Here is a 16,456-nt window from a genome sequence, read left to right as displayed (position 1 = left end):
CTAGTAGCCGACGAGGGAAACAGGCGGGTGGCCAACTTCACAAGCCAGGGAGAGTTTCTCCGCAATGCCGCTGAAGTAACGGCAAAACCATGGAATTTTGCTATTGGACCAGAGAGACAGCTGGTGGTGACTAGCTCAAGTGACAATACTATAACTATCATTCCGGACTACTAATTTTTCCAAGAGATGAGATTACTTGTTAGTTCCATCATTAAGACATTCATCATCCGCGTTCTTAATGAATATAATCCTTGCCTTTGCCGAAAAGGCTATGCTTGCGGATCCTTTTTTCTTTTATTTGTTTTGTTGTGGATTGTTTTGTTGGCAGTATAACTAAGAAAGTTGTGGATGGCTCTGGACGCCATGAATATGTGTCGGCTCTTGGATAAGGATAAGTCCAATTATGGGCCTCATAGCGGCTTTCGTTGGTACCGCAGTGGAACTTTTGCATCTTGGTATTCATTTTAATTTACCAAGACGTTTATTCACACACCTGTAGCACCAGTAGCGTCACATTTCTTTCAACATTGGATTTAAAACGTAGAATTGCAGTATGTTCAAAGGAAAGCTTTGTATTTAATCAAGGATATGAGGACATTGAATAACTTTCAAAGACAGAGAAACACATACTTGTCTTCTTTGTATGATACACTGAATTCGTTTCTATGAATGTAAATGTGTCTTCGAGTTTCTTGGCTGTTGAGTAGCAGATGTAAACATAAGGAAAACTCACTTTTTAATTAAGGATATGAGGACACTGAATAATTTTAAAAGAAAGGGAAACACATGCTAGTCCTTGTCTTACTTGTGTGATACACTGAATATGTTTCGATGAATGTAAATGCGTGTTCATGTTTCTCGGCTGTTAAGTAGCACATGTAAACAAAGGGAAAGCTCTCTTTTTAATCAAAGGTATGAGGACACTGAACAATTTTCAAACACAGGGAAACACATGCTTGTCTTACTTGTATGATACACTGAATACGTTTCTATGTTTCGTCAACGTTACTTGGCTGTTGAGTGCATCGTGCACATATTTATATATGTACAAAAGAATATGTGCTTTTAGTTGGAAACTTGCATTTTGGAGTAATATATACAAATGGACGTTACATGTATATGATTTAGTGGGCAAATACGTGGTTTAATATGTATTTGTACATAAGACACTGAATGAGCAGCGACTGCCATTCAACGGAAAAATAAAGCACCTTAAAATTACATATACATGAGTCATACATGTATTAATTACTCAGATACATAATGGACACCCATACTTTTCTACGTCACGTACAACGAAGAGGTCATGTAGAGGCATTTCACGCAGATTCGTGATATAGTTTCTGTAAAGCATGCAAACCAATCATATATAGAACATCCCGAGATCGTTATCTTCACGCATAGAAGGCCCAGAGGAACACTCCAACACACATCATGATGACGGCATTGATGTTGATGATCAGACGAGAACGAGGCTTCTCGTCAATCGAGATGCTGATATCCGGTTCCGGTACAGCTGATTGGCCATTTTGGCTGATGCCGCACATCCAATCAAAACATCGCTTCCACGGGGAAGGAACTTCAACTGGAAATAGATATTTGTGGGCAGGAAATTGATAGGTAAATTGTGTGTATATACTTTATTCATATCATAACTACGATTCAAAGCAGAATTGTCATTAGAGCTTTTTGTAATGCTATATCTTGCTAAGGTTTCACATTTTGTTTCATAAATTGTTCGGAACGCACTGGTTGCAATAGATAAGAGACATGCACATGGCGGTGAATGTTCTAGCTTTGTCTATAACTATGGTCTACTTCTGCTCCATAGAAGGTATATAATATCATAGCTATTTGTCCCTACCTGTCGACTTACCAGCTTTGACTTTGATGTCGTTCATCTCCGTGTCAGCAGTTTCTCCTTCTCCACCCAGATCTATCATCTCGACTGTTTCCGGCGGTTCGCTCAGGTCATATCTCTCCTCAAAGTTGTGGCGTGTCGCCCAGGTCAGGCGTACAAGCTGCCGAAAGCAAACCGCACCTTTTATAACTAAAACGTTAAACGTCAATATCTTTTAAAATGTCGACGGCCTTGAACATTTTCTTTATCCTTTTTCATTCTTGTGGGTGGACTCCTTGATACCTCTGACAACGTTGTCCTACTTAGTGTTAAAGGTATCAAGGGGGCCATATCAATGTAGAGCATTAGAGCACACCAGCCATCAGTCAAGTGAGACGGCGGGCGGTATAGACTTCCTGGCACTTTTGACCGATTGCTGACGTAATTCATCTGAATGGTCATTTGAGTCTTTGGTAGACTGCAGTAGGAAAATCAAAGATTTGATGCGCTAACTTACCGTGTTGAAACAAATGAAGCATCATAGCTCTGTTCTATGTGAATAACCAACTATGTTATACAGTTACACAAACCCGTGTTCATTTTAAACTTACATGTTTGTCGTCGATGGGTGGTGTACAGAGACTGACCACGACCATGACGATGGCGCTGACGGCGAACAAGATCATGGCGAAGTACAGGAAGTGGACCCTCCACAGGACGGCCGGCCGGAACTCAGGCTCCCCGCACCCTGGTGACCCGTAGGCGAAGTCCATCACCAACCGGATCAAACCAACCACCAGGCCTGACATCAAGCCCCAGAATGCACCCTGGGAAGGAAGGTCACCGCAACCATCTTGTTTTCAATCGCCAATTTTTGTTCTCAACGTCAATGTATGGATGGAAACATTCTTGTCTGAGAGGTTTTTTTTCATGACAGATAAGGTAACGTTAAGAATGCTTGCTGAATATTATGTATCTATGATTAGACAGTAGTAGAAACACTATTTTCCATCATCGTGAGTTACCATATTTGCGGTAGGCTTGACATTGCTGCACGATCCACCCCTGAGGCGTCGCCAAAAATTTCACCTGACCTACCGGCTCCGTCATCCTCTTCCAGAAGATGCCGAGGATGAAGCTTGCGCAGATGGGCGGGGACAGGTAGCCTGTGACGGCCTGGATGTAGCTGAAGATCTGCCCTCCTTGAGCGGCCTGAACGATCGGGATCCAGACTATACTTATCACAACCAGCAGCACCACAAATAACCTGAAAAGCATCGAGTATGTATATTTTGTGTCGTCTCAAATTCTAGCAATAGGCCGTGGCCAATGTTGCACAATGTTGGAATATATCATTTACATCACTGATATTGTAATTTTTGAATGAAGCAATTAAGACAAGAATATAGGGAATCAATGACTCTGATACGCGAAAAGAAATAAAAAAAGTTAACTAGATGGTAGAATGGTTTCCGTTAAATTTCCAAATTATTTACCGTACTCTATTGTGATCTATACAACAAGTAAATGGCAAAGTAAAAAAAAAGCAAATGGAGATGACAGCGTCACTCCCTACCTATGCTACCTTGCAACTCTTCTAGTCCCACCAAAGGACACACAGAGATAGATAGACAGACAAGGTACAAACGAACAGACAGACAGCCAAGCCAAAAATGATATACTTCAGTCTCTATTGGGTGAAGTGAAAATTTTACCTGCCAACGATCATGAGTTCCCTCTCCGTGGACTGCGTGCGGAACTTCCTCCAGATGTCCATGGTGAAGATGGTTGAGGAGGAGTTGAAGATGGAGGTGAGAGAACTCATCAGGGCCGCCAGCATCACCGCTAACATCAGGCCTCGCAGACCTGCAGGGGGAAGCTTAGGTCAGGACAAATCTCAAATTGTATGCCCAATACAGAAGAGAAAGTACAAGCAAGGGCGTTATAACGTTCATCTGACCTACCGGCTTAGTTATCCTCTTCCAGAATATGCCGAGGATGAAGCGTCCTTGGCACAAGCGATCATATACACGTATGCATTTGACTATTTCTTTGAATCGACTGGAGAATTCGGCATCTAACCGGATCCGTGGATGATGTATTAACATCAGAGAAAGCTGGCAGAAAGGTCCATGCCCATCTGAGTTGGTACATTGCTGACGTCACACGTGCATGAAGTCACGTGCCCTGAACGACAATTACTCCATAACTAGAGAGAGTTTTCAATCATTACTTGGACAAATTGCTGTAGTTCATTGTACATTGTATTGTATTTTATATATAACTCAGAGTAGATAACAAAACAAGACAACAAACAGGACTTGGTGTACCTGTAGGCATAATTCGCACCACCAGTTTCGGGTAAGCCACGTTAGAACAGCCGGCAGCATTCTGACAATGTCTCAGGCACTCATCGGGGTCCACACAGCCTACCTCATCTGGAAGGAAACGCGAGGAGGTTTACAGAAGAAAGTATAGATGAGAGAATCAGAAACAAGAAAGAAAAGGAAGAGAGAGAGAGAGATTACGTTGCAACACCGCGACCTCATGCATGGGAACTGTACTTTCTACTACTCATGAAAGGTGGCGCACCTGGATAGAGGGCTCTGCTGATCATGCCCGGCAGAATCATGAGGAAGAACGGAAGAATCTTCAGGTAGCCAGCCAGGATACACCCGCCCTTGGAATGTTCGATTGTCTTGGCGGCAAGACACCGCTGGACGATCACCTGGACATAATTATAAAGCAATACATGTGCAAACCAGATACATCTGATGGTAGTGTGCTTGTTTGTGTTTATTAATCCCTTTTTCTATCAATGTGCTATTTTGTGGCTCAATCGTACATTAGGAATTAAGAAGAACATTCACCTAGGATACCTTGTTCAATAGATACTTGGACCATTCAGTGTAATAGGCTTCAAATTAGACACTAGACACAGCAGAAATTTGTACAGAAACAGATACATAGACGACAATCATATACTGACCTGATCTGTACACCAGTACCAGGTAGCCAGAATAGTCAGACCGAATGTTATACCAGGCCAGGGTAGGTCCGACTTCAGGGGATCCCTAAACATGTGGAGAGAATCATCAGGGGGTATGCCGCATGTCGTGTTGTTGTTTCTCACGGCGGGAACAGACAGGGCGTACCGTCTCTTCATCTCCTCATAACCCCCTATCTGTGACAAGCCTGAAGTAACGAAGAGATACAGAACGCTTGGTGCACGTAGTTGTTAGAGTATTAGAAAAACTCATTCAGTTGATTAACAGGGAAATAGGACGACATTTGGGTACACATTTGACGTGGCGTCGAGTAGCACAGAAGGCTTGGCTACAGACGGTCTCGTGTTCGCTACACGGCATTCCTTGCTGGACGTTGGATGAAGCCTTGAGAAAAGCGCGACTTTTCTCACTCCATCCACGTGTAAAAATGTAGTTACCTCACTTCGGTGGGGAGGTTAAAAGGCAAAGGAAAGAGAAGCATGTCCATGGACTCCGCCTTCTAATACCAAGACCATGACACAGTGGATGGCAATTTGCCATTTTGACGTTCTTCAACTAGTTTGCTGTTGTACAGTATATATGTGAAACCTGCATGCATTTTGCAAAACTTTGTAGTTTATATCTTTAAAACAGAAAGCGGGTAATCTATGATATGCATCCACTCGTAAGAAAACTTAACCAACATGACTTACAATATATAGTACATGAAACGTCGATGATGGTTAGACATATGCCAAATAGCAATTACTTAAGCAACTGGATATGGTTTTGGAAACGGTCAGACGTTGCAGATAGATTCCACTGCCTTTCGCCAGTGACATGTTTATTTGGCAGTCACGTTCTTTGCCAGGAAGTCTTGTGTTTTGTTGCATACTTACTGAGTCCCGTTAAGACAAAAGCTCCAGCTATCATGATGACAGTTTGTGCTGTGTCAGTCCAGATTACTGCGGAAAGGCCGCCTGGGAAAAGACATTGCCATGAACATTTGAAACATTTCACAATGTTGTAATCACCTGAAACATGAAACCAACGACAGAAAGAGTCTATTCGAATGTACTGCATATCCAACACAGTCTGTACGATGCTTAGTATAGAATGAAACCACTCAATCAAATGTTTTAGCTGAAATTTATTTAAAAGGATAGCGTTCTGTCTGCTAAAGTTAACTAATTTTTCCCACACAACATGTGGTGTAGGGCGGCGTCTATGTTGGTTTTTATAGCCCTTAGGCCACACAGGTGTGTAGTCATTGCAGCATAATTGGGGCTAGTCTACTATTGTAACTTGTGTTCAACTGACATACTCTTTCTTTTTATGTGTGCTCGGCAGAGAAAACAGTCTGTAACATATATTCTTTATTCAGTATGAACAAAAAGGGTCTATTCAACCTAGGATATAAAAGAACTTCTATGGTATGACTCGGTCGGGGATCGAACCCGGAGGTTGTTACGTGCCCATCACTATCATTAGTGTAGAAGTTATCAACTTCTACAAAAGTCAATGGTAGGCAGTCAGTAGTGACTAACCTAATACAGTGTAGACAGCTGTGATGGCCAGTAGCAGCACCACTGCCAGGTACAGGTCCCACTTCAGAGACTGTTGGATGAACACAGCACCGGCAAAAATGTCCGCCTGGAAAAACACATGCAGAAAGTACAGACATTACTAAACTTGTCCACAAGCGTAAGTCCAACAAAAGTTAGTATTGTAGCTAAAAGTTTGTTGTTTGTACCCTTGTTTTCCGACGTCTATTGTAGCGCTAGACCTGATTAGCGCTCCCTCCCGGTATACGTGTGCCCCGCAAGAATCCAAAATGGCGGCTGTTTTCAAACATCTATCATAGTTGCCGCTATGGGCGCTCAGACAACTTTACCGATATCTTGGTGAAGACGTAGAGAAGGAGAGAGACCACGGACAGGTACACGGTGATCCTCTGTCCACCAAACCGCTTCCTCAGGTACTCTGGCATCGTGAATACCTGCGAAGGGTGGGTGTGGTTGGTTTGAAAAGGTCTAGTATTTAGTAGCGCTATCAAATGAAACAAGAGAATCTCACTAAAACACAACATACGTGTTATTTCAGATGCAAGCTACATGTTTGTCCAAACGACCCATGAGATGACTTACCCCAGCGGATATGTAGACGGGTACAAATATCCATCCCAACATCACCAATATGAATATAGCCTGTAGAATAATCGAAAAAAAGTGAAATCTATATCAGACAACCAGATGATACAAGTGATAAGTTGGCGATAAAACATTCAATCAGTATGGTGACAAAAATGCAATTTCTTTGCCGGCATGTTTAGCAGTCTGACTGCATGTCTTTTAAGCGAGATGGTGGGGAATTGGTTTGGAAATGTGACAATAGCAATACTTAGTTTGCCAAAAAGCAGTTACTCAAGCAACTGGATATGATTTTGGGAACGGTGAGATGCTTCAGACAGCACCCACTATCTTTTACTGTCGAAAGATAGTGGATGCTATTTGAAACATTTCCACAATCATATCCAGTTAACTAGTTGCTTGAGTAACTGCTTTTTAGCGTATGTTATTACCTGGATGTCTAACCTTCATCTACGTAATACTTAGTTTGGCGTTTACTCACGTTCCACTCATACGCCACCACAGCAATGCCTGAGGCTGACGCCGTGCCAGCCAGACCCACAAAGTGTACACTTCCGATGTTACTGGCGAACAGAGAAGCACCAACCTACAAACATACAACATTTTAAACCACCAGTCGACACTCAACAGAGACGGGGGCCGATATCACTAGCAGCGTGACACAAATGCTTTCAGACCTGCAGTGGCGCCCTCTCTCCGAAAGGAGGAGGAACGCCCGCCTCACCTTTTTCTATAAAGTAGTCAACAATAATATTAACATAGACGCCAGCAATATTCTGAAGCCTGCCCAAGGGCGCACCCGGGGTAGTCACGACTTCAAATATCAACACATATTCGCACGCACCGATATCTACAAACATTCTTTTTTCCCACGCACAATTCCCGAGTGGAATGCTCTCCGTTTGACAGCGCTTTTTACCCCTTGACCATGTAAGACGTCTTGAGCTAAATCTATACCGCTTCGTAGAGCCTGTCTTCCCACACTTTTGGCCCCGCGTTTAAGTAGAGGTACGGCGGATCTAAGTAAACCGCGAAAAATTCCTCCCAACCCGTACCCCCGCTGCATAGACCGTCCGTAATACACCGGCAACTGTCCTCCTCTCTGTCCAGTCATCTTGTATCTAGGAAAATTATGAAGACCGCCTCTGTCTGAAGTGAAGTGTTACGATCACTCGTCCTTGCACAAATGGCACGGGTTCGCCGAGGTCATTCCTTATATCGATTTCAATCGTTTCGAATCGTTTGCTGGCCAGGGGTATGTAGTGCGGTGTCAGGATAGGGTGATCAACGATGTCTCCGTCTTGTCCCTCGATCTTGATAATTCTCAACAGGGGAACTTTCAGACCACCCACAAGACGATGCTGTGCGACATCCCCGTACACGTACAAGGAATGAAAGCCCAGGTTAGGGTCGGGTGGATGCTCCGCCTGTACCCAGCTACCATATATGGCATCCTTCACTCCCCATCCCAGTTTTTCAGCCAATGCTCCCGTCAGATAAGTCTTTGTTGTCGTCGAATTTTGCGCCATGGGAGGCAGGACCATGGTCACTCTCTTCGTGATGCTGTCATAAGCAAACATGTCGTGTTGCTTGAAGAGGTCTGGGTAACGTATGGAGGCGGCTTCGTTCAGGCTTCTCAAGAGATGCAAAATATCCTTGTAGTACCCCACAGAGATTTTGACGATCTCGTATTCCCGACCACCTCCTTCGTCTTTTTCGTCCACCATGTAATATACTAACGTATTCCCGTCTTCCCTAACGTTCAGCCAACTGTGAGGATATTGTATCTCCACGAGACCAACCTCCCACTCTCCTGTAAGTTCTATTGGATGAGCCAGTTTAGTCCTGTAGTTGGTGACCGTGTTATCCGAAAAGACATCCACACTACCATCGCTAGGGAGAGTGATGTAAAATGAATTGGCCATGGCGAGATGCGTCTATGCAATGCCAGATGTGCAGGATGTGCACCTGTATTTATCATATGGGCACCATGTCCTCTTCTCTCACCCAGCATATTAAATTTGTTTGGGTATCCTTGCCATTTCACAAGGAACTCCTTCTTTTTGCCTCGCCTTCTCGTGTCCAGGATGTCCTCTACTTGATAGATGTCGTCGTCTTTTTTTCATAACTTTCTGCAACTCCTTTTCGTAAAACGTCCCCTGTAATTCCTCTCCGTGATAATCTTTTACACGATAGACGGGTGGTTGACGTGGTATTCTTGCACAAACGGTGAAAACCTCGGTCGTCCAATTGGCTGTGTATCCCTTTTCCATTTTCATCTTTGCTTTACTAATTCGAACTACGTCTCCTACTTTAAATTTAAACGATGGTTTTTTCTTGGTTTTCTTCCACGACAGTTCACGTCCATACAACGTGCTCCACACGAGTCGTTGATTTTCTTTGGTCACCTCTACAGGTGCCTTTTTGATACTTCTGTGTGTTGAGTGATTGTAGGCCTCCAAAAGTTCATCCAACACATCAATATATCGATATGTGTTGTTTGCGGTGAAAAATTTCCACATTCGAGTTTTCAGAGTAGGATTGAATCTCTCTACCACACTTGCTTTCGTCTCGGCATTAAACGTTGTAAAGAATTCAATTTCTTCGATTTTCAAGAGGGTTTGGAAGTGTCGATTTAGAAATTCTGTGCCTTGATCTGTTTGCAATCGCCACGGTTTTCTGCCATCTTTCAAAATGACCTCCACGACCTTCTTACTCGCCATGGTTATCAAACTAACTTATCTATCCGTTACCAACACACTCTTTTATACTCATTTATACATTATACTAATCATTCGTCAAAGTCATTGTACCCATTCATCCTCATCCTCATCATTCTAAAGACTGATACAGACACATTTTCAATCCCTTTCTCTCCTGTGTACATATCACAGGCAACTTTATTGATGACATCACCACCTGTGTTTATGTCACAGGTAACATCTACTTTGAGACAGGTTTACCTACACTGGTATTCCTTCAATTACTTCCCAGGCCAGTGGAGATTTCCCGTTTGCCACAGCCCCCATGATCCAATCTACGGTTGACTTCCTAGCCTCCAGCGCCTCCCACTGCTGTAGTGATAGGGTGATGCCCTTCTCAGTACGGTACAGGTTGGTGCTGTTGTTGTTGTTGTAGCCACCTCCTCCTCCTCCGGAGGAATACTGGTACAGACCCACAGACGGTTTGCCGTTGACATTTTCCACGACTGCGTACCGCAGACTCCCCAGAGGGAACATCCGAGGTTTCTGGGTTGCTGCTTGAGGCAGTGATGGAAAGGTGCAGTCAATTATGGCACCGTAGATCGGTGATTCCTGATCAGTTTGTTCCACTGGTCTGGTGTCATACTCAGGCCTCTTTTCCCTGGCTTTAGGGTAGTAGGATCATCCTTCGTGGTGTAGAACTGACGAACTGATATCAGAGGGCGACTGTTGAATACTGTACACGAAATGAAGACATTGTCGTGTATGGGCAGCCTCACTTCCTCACAGTTCGGTGACTGTGCCGTGTAGAATCCACCGTTGACGGTTTTGGGTTGTGGTATCGGCTCTACCCCAAAGGCACCGACGCTGCTGACGGTCGATGGTATGGCGATAGGTTCTGGTGCACTAACGCTGTTTGTACCGCCATGGTTAACCACACTGGTTAGCCACGGTGTATCATAGGACAGTGGAGGATTTCGTGACGTACCGGTACTGTTGACTGCGTGGCTGCCACCGCCACCGCCACTGCTGCTGCTGGGCTGAGGATTCGGGTTACGCCCGAACGAACCGACACCTGTGACTGGTACGGCGATCGGCTCTACTCCGTACATGCCTACGTTGCTCACTGTACTTGACATAATCTGCACACTTCCTCGCATTTGTGACATTTTCGATCGTTATAACCTTTGTTACACGACCAACAGAAGTACGTTCGTTCCATAAATGATGGCATGCTCGTTATGACATGATAGTGTTCATCTATTAAATATAGGATTAATTTTTGTTCATGGTGTGGACCCTTGAACACCACTTCGTTCAATTCCTTGGCCGACACAACAATGATCTGGTAATCCGTTAGATGTTCCTGGAATTTCTGAATTTCTGGTAAGCCACAAGGTCCTTGTGGTACTTCTGCTGCTTGGTACAATTCCTGCGCCAAAACAGTCTGTAGTTTACAACCTTGACGTATGCTGTTCCATCTGACATTGGGGTCGTTTTTCTGCAAGTGGTTTGAGTTTCCCGCCACGGGCGCCACGTGGTCGGTGTCAGACTGGGCTGGGCTGGCCGGGCTTTGTGCCTCGGGCGTGGGGAGGATGTCTAAAAAGAAACATAATGTATGTTTGATTAGGATTTCAAAATTCAAAACAACAGAATGTTGCACTAGAGCAGTTAACAATTTGAGAGTATATCCACATTTAAAATGGCAGAATGTAGTACAAGAGCAGTTAACAGTTTGAAAAAAAAGAAGAAAAAAAGTATATATATATATATATATATATATATATATATATATATATATTACATTTCATATATGAAAAATAAATTTCAAAAAGTACGTAGGAAAGCCATGTTACCATCATAGAGCCAGAGCATGTGGAAACTGTCGTCAGCCCAAGCTGAAACCAAAGGGTCCATGTGTCGCTGAAGAGGCGCTAGCCTTGCAGCCACTTCACGCGGGGTCACGTCTGAAGAAAAACAGAAAGAAAGAGTAAATTCATGATAGGTTGTTTGAGGATAAGTATACAAGTATACACATGTACAAACAACGACAAAAAAACAAACAAACAACAGAATGATACTTACATCTTTCCCACAACGATCTCATGAAGAGAACCCACAGTCGTCTTCTGTAGAGAATATTCTCTCCAGGATTCAGGGCTTCTCTCAAGAAGCTCTGGGAGGCGTGTTCCAGTTCTATATAGAATCAAAAAGAAAAACAACAGATTCTCAGATATAGAATTAAAACAAAAACAAAAGCACACAGAGTCTTGTAAATCTAAGAGTAATAGTGGCAATAGTAATACTGTGTTATAAAAACGACTTACGCATATCTGTGTCCAGCTGCGCCTGAGCCATGTTGATACAGTCCTGTTTCTCCTGCAACAAACTGGGCTTCTGACGCTCTCTGAGTTCTTGTAAAGTCTTAAAGTGGATGGAAGACCCTATTCTTTTGTTTGGTAGATGGTCAAAAGGTCGCGGTGCATCAATGGACAATGCCTTTTGTCCTTCTATCTATCCTTGCCGGACTAGATGAATGGACAGTCCGTACCGGCTATTGTCACGGCTTGGGTCATGAATATTCTACTGCGCATGTTTTTCTCCTAGTGGAGACATGTTTTTATCTGAGTAGAAACCTCAAATATTTTAGAAAAAATAAAAAATAGGTTTAAGATGCACAGATGCACAGTGAATAAATACGTATATATTTTATTAGGTTAGGATCTGGTGTTTGCGACAAGAGTTTGTGTCTATGTGGTTCAGTGTTTTAGCTAGCTTTTATCTTACAACAAGTCGTTCATTATCATGTGAAAAAGTTTTGTAACAGAACGATAAGCATTGCTAAAAGCCAACATGTGATGGTGAAATCTTTTGCATATCATGACATGCGCAGTAAATAGTTGGCGTTGATTGGTTGCAATATAAACTTCACACGTGATAGCTACCGCACGTGATGTTTTACCAATTAGAAAGCTAAGTATGGTTACAACACCCAGAATGCATCGTGAGGGGGGATTTTTTTGCATATTGTGACATGCGCAGTAAATAGTTGGCGTTGATTGGTTGCCCTATAGACTTGACACGTGATAGCTACCGCACGTGATGTTTTACCAATTAGAAAGCTAAGTATAGTTACAACACCCAGAATGCATTAGGAGAGGTGTACTTTTTTTGCATATCGTGACATGCGCACTGGAATAGTTAGCGCTGATTGGTAAAAAACCCACGTGCAATAACAATCACGTGGTTGTCTTGTACGGTATCCAATCAGCTGTCGAGTCATGTGTATAAAAGCCAGGCTTGCTAAGCGCGCTTTTAGTGTACGTTGGTGATGCAAAAAGGGTTGACATGGAAACAAATGACGATGGTCAGAAGGAAGGGCGTACCACTGCTTTATCAAGACGTCAAAGGGAGCTTCAGAATCAGCATGGTGCTGGCTCTAGCAGAAATGAAGAGATGCATGACCAAGCAGGAACTTCACGCAAAAGACCATTATCACCTGTTACAAAACCACACAGTAAACGGTGAGTACTCATTTATTTTTTATCTGTTAATTGTCTATGTCTAGATTGTAAGACATGTTTAAGTGTTCTTGTTTTTTGTTACTCTAGAAAGTATGTATAGATTGATATGAAAAGAAAATTTAGTGAACATAGCGACGTGCATTTGTGCCTTATTATGTCCTTTGTTCTTTTTTTTTTAAATTGATTCTATCATCTTTCTCCTTAAAATGTGGTTGTAATACGTTCGTTTTTCTTTTCTTTTTAATTGTTTTTCAGATAGTGACAGCGACAGTGATGACAACAGTGTCACCACTTTCAGTTCGTCCGAGAGTTCAACCGGCAGCAGGACCAGCGAGTCTATGCCGAGCCTTGCCACACCCAGCGAGGGTAAGTTTTCATATTTTGTCTTCTTTCTTTGTTGTTGTTGTTGTTTTTTGTATACTTTTTATTGATTCTATCATCTTAATGTTCCCCCTCCTTAAATGTGATTGTAATACGATCGTTTTTTTCTTTTTAATTGTTTTTCAGATAGTGACAGCGACAGTGATGACAACAGCATCATCACTATCAGTTCGGACAGTGTCATCACGATCTCGGATGACGATGACAACTCAGATGGCATGTCCATGTAATTGATTATCAAGATTTTTTATTGAACATTTATGAATAAAAACACATATGAGAGAAATTGACCAGGCTTGGTGTGCTTACTTATTTAGTATAGTGTAGCTGCTAGGTTTGTAAGGCAAGGCAAATGCATAGAATGACAAAAGACATTGTCTGTGAATAGACAAAAGGTATTGTCCGTGGATGCATAAGACCTTTTAAAGCGTGTTGCAAACATGTACATCTCTAAGCTAGAACGCTATGATATGACGCATCTCACAGATCGTTGATAAATGTTAATAAATAAGTTATTGTGTCGTTATTATTCAATGTAGCCTAACTATGAAATTACAGCTGACTTTCCTAACTTAGGTTCCATATCATTTTTTATCATAGCGCCCCCTATCCATTCGTGTGCAGTGTGCATCTGTGTTTTGCCTAACTGTACATCACAGCGCCACCTATCGAGCCAACTGTTGTGTGCACTTGAGTTTTACCTAACTGTACATCAGAGCGCCCTCTATCGAGCCATGTGTCGTGTGCACCTGTGTTTTGACTAACTAATACAATTATGAACTTTAATTCTGTTCAATTCTTAGTTATGAATACATTTATTCTTAGTTATGAATAAATTAATTCTTGGTTATGAATAAATTAATTCTTAGTTATGAATAAATTAATTTTTAGTTATGAATAAATTAATACCTTGAATAAATTTACATCTCATGAATACATTTACATCTCATGAATACATTTACATCTCATGAATACATTTGCATCTCATGAATACATTTGCATCTCATTTGCATGAATTCGTCTGGTTCACCCTTATTACTACTCACGGTTGTAAGCGCTCCCAACGTTGAGCACTTCCGTGCCAGGCAGGCGGCCTGCCCGCCCTAACCCGGGAGCCTCAGCTCCCCCCCCCCCCTACTTTTGCCCCTCGCGGGGTCATTTGGGGGTATCTTATGCAGATGCAGATGCAGATGCAGAAATGAATTGCCATACAATTCATTACTTGAGTCAAGTGTTCCCAATGCCACGTGCTGTATGAGGTTGACGGATGTGCGATCAGAAACTCGAGGTATACGTAAGCAATTTTCTTGTGTTGGATAAAATTACCATACACTGCAAACGTACATGTCTTCATGGCAGGGACTTTGTTTACTCAAATTGAACTACCTACAATGCTCCGCCCCGCTTCTTCCAAAATGCGATGGAGTCCGTAAAAGGTCTTTACACCAAGGCTCTAAGACAACATGAAACACACTCTCATAAGAAATGTTTAAAAGTTATGTTTGTTGGTTGTGAAAATGCCTACCGGCCACCACGACATTCCTCTTCCTGCAAGAAAGTATCCTTTTGCACTGCCACGGTTGGCTCGTCGTGTTGACTAGGAAGTGATGAAAAGGCAGTAATTATATTAGGTTGACACGTGAATCAAACTATGTTTTTGTGTGATATTCACAAAATGCACGAACTTTATCTTTATTTATTTTTGCCATATTCATTAACTGAAAGGTAAAATGTATCCTTGCAACTTCAGCAGCGTTAGTTTAAGGCGTGTCGCGGAAAATTTTAGACTTTGAACTTTACAGAGAGCCACAGTTTCAGAACGGCACTGTCTCTGCAATATTTTCACCGTAAACCACTTTTATCAAAGATCTACAAAAGTGAGCGAATACATATTGTTTAGGTCACGCGTAGCGCATATAGAATGTGATGGAAGTGAATAAGTGTTAACCTTTTGGCAATTATTGTACGAGCAGAGATTTACCATTAAACAAACTGCTGTTAGACTGATTAGAGTGTAACGTTATTCAGTGTCTGCAAATTATTGACCCGGTTTCCGTCACCTACGCAGTAAGGGCATTGACCTTTCCGCCAGAGACCGTTATTTACGATGCACTGATCTAAAGCGAAAATGGAACCTGCGCATCAAATCTTGGTCCATCAAGCTTGAGGACAATATTCCAAGGGCTCATACCAACAAGAAAGACTTACCCATAGTCCTATTCCTAAAATGATCGCGAAGTAGACCGCTATAACCACAATGTCAGCCCAGTGGATCTCGGCGGTCTCGCCCAGTAGCGCCTGTGTGCTGTTGTACCTTGACCATACCGTGGTCATCACGCCAGTAGTTCTGTCCATCTCTATGCTGATACGTTAACACCTCTGATTGACTAAATGGATTTACCAAACAAACAAATAAACTGCCAAAGACATTCACTTCGAAGGTACGGAACAACAAGGGAGTTTGGAATCAGTCCGGCGCGTTGCATGACGGGTACATTTGGACTTCGTATTTTCATAGAGTAAATGGGTGGGCAAAGGTCATGGACACCGGGGACAGGTAGGGTCAACGTCCATTCAAACATCAACGGTCACGGGTAGGTTAACATTACGCAACTGGTTTCAAATATGTGTGCACTCTTCAGATACCGCCGATGGTCGATTCAATTCTACAGAAACTATCAAACTTATCTACAATCAAGTTCCCAATTCACCGGGGAAAGGTAGGGTCAACGTTAACGTTCATGCAAATATCAACGGTCACGGCTATTGGCAACTTGTGCGCACTCTTCAGATACCGCCGACGGTCGATTCGATTTACATGTACGGGAACTAACTAGCGCATCTACAATGACTTCTAAAGTTCACAGTTCTA

General features: G+C 42.6%; 3 protein-coding genes across 4 annotated transcripts; 1 reads left to right on the top strand and 2 right to left on the bottom strand.

The window, feature by feature from the left end:
* Nucleotides 1–1,202: 1,202 nt before the first annotated feature.
* On the bottom strand, nucleotides 1,203–16,023 carry LOC118425536 (sodium/glucose cotransporter 4-like). 2 transcript variants are annotated; one of them, XM_035834442.1, is made up of 15 exons: nucleotides 15,793–16,023; nucleotides 15,110–15,181; nucleotides 7,459–7,563; nucleotides 6,975–7,034; nucleotides 6,722–6,826; nucleotides 6,375–6,480; nucleotides 5,727–5,807; nucleotides 4,830–5,035; nucleotides 4,433–4,568; nucleotides 4,171–4,278; nucleotides 3,556–3,706; nucleotides 2,939–3,107; nucleotides 2,452–2,667; nucleotides 1,865–2,021; nucleotides 1,203–1,585 (listed from the first exon to the last, which is right to left on the bottom strand). In XM_035834442.1, the coding sequence occupies exons 1-15, from the start codon at nucleotides 15,937–15,939 to the stop codon at nucleotides 1,395–1,397; spliced, it is 2,010 nt and encodes a 669-aa protein (XP_035690335.1). In that variant the 5' UTR covers nucleotides 15,940–16,023; the 3' UTR covers nucleotides 1,203–1,394. The 2 variants fall into 2 exon arrangements, with proteins under 2 accessions (XP_035690335.1, XP_035690336.1); XM_035834443.1 differs by having other exon boundaries at nucleotides 1,877–2,021; nucleotides 15,793–16,022.
* On the bottom strand, nucleotides 10,788–12,091 carry LOC118425540. The gene is made up of 4 exons (XM_035834446.1): nucleotides 12,007–12,091; nucleotides 11,765–11,875; nucleotides 11,536–11,646; nucleotides 10,788–11,278 (listed from the first exon to the last, which is right to left on the bottom strand). The coding sequence occupies exons 1-4, from the start codon at nucleotides 12,035–12,037 to the stop codon at nucleotides 10,803–10,805; spliced, it is 729 nt and encodes a 242-aa protein (XP_035690339.1). The 5' UTR covers nucleotides 12,038–12,091; the 3' UTR covers nucleotides 10,788–10,802.
* Nucleotides 12,989–13,870, top strand: LOC118425541 (serine-aspartate repeat-containing protein G-like). The gene is made up of 3 exons (XM_035834448.1): nucleotides 12,989–13,203; nucleotides 13,459–13,569; nucleotides 13,711–13,870. Exons 1-3 carry the CDS (start codon nucleotides 13,011–13,013, stop codon nucleotides 13,812–13,814), a joined length of 408 nt encoding a protein of 135 aa, XP_035690341.1. The 5' UTR covers nucleotides 12,989–13,010; the 3' UTR covers nucleotides 13,815–13,870.
* Nucleotides 16,024–16,456: the final 433 nt, after the last annotated feature.

Source organism: Branchiostoma floridae, chromosome 11, assembly GCF_000003815.2.
Source record: "Branchiostoma floridae strain S238N-H82 chromosome 11, Bfl_VNyyK, whole genome shotgun sequence".
Taxonomy (NCBI): Eukaryota; Metazoa; Chordata; class Leptocardii; order Amphioxiformes; family Branchiostomatidae; genus Branchiostoma; species Branchiostoma floridae.
This window is presented reverse-complemented; position numbering and strand designations above follow the sequence as displayed.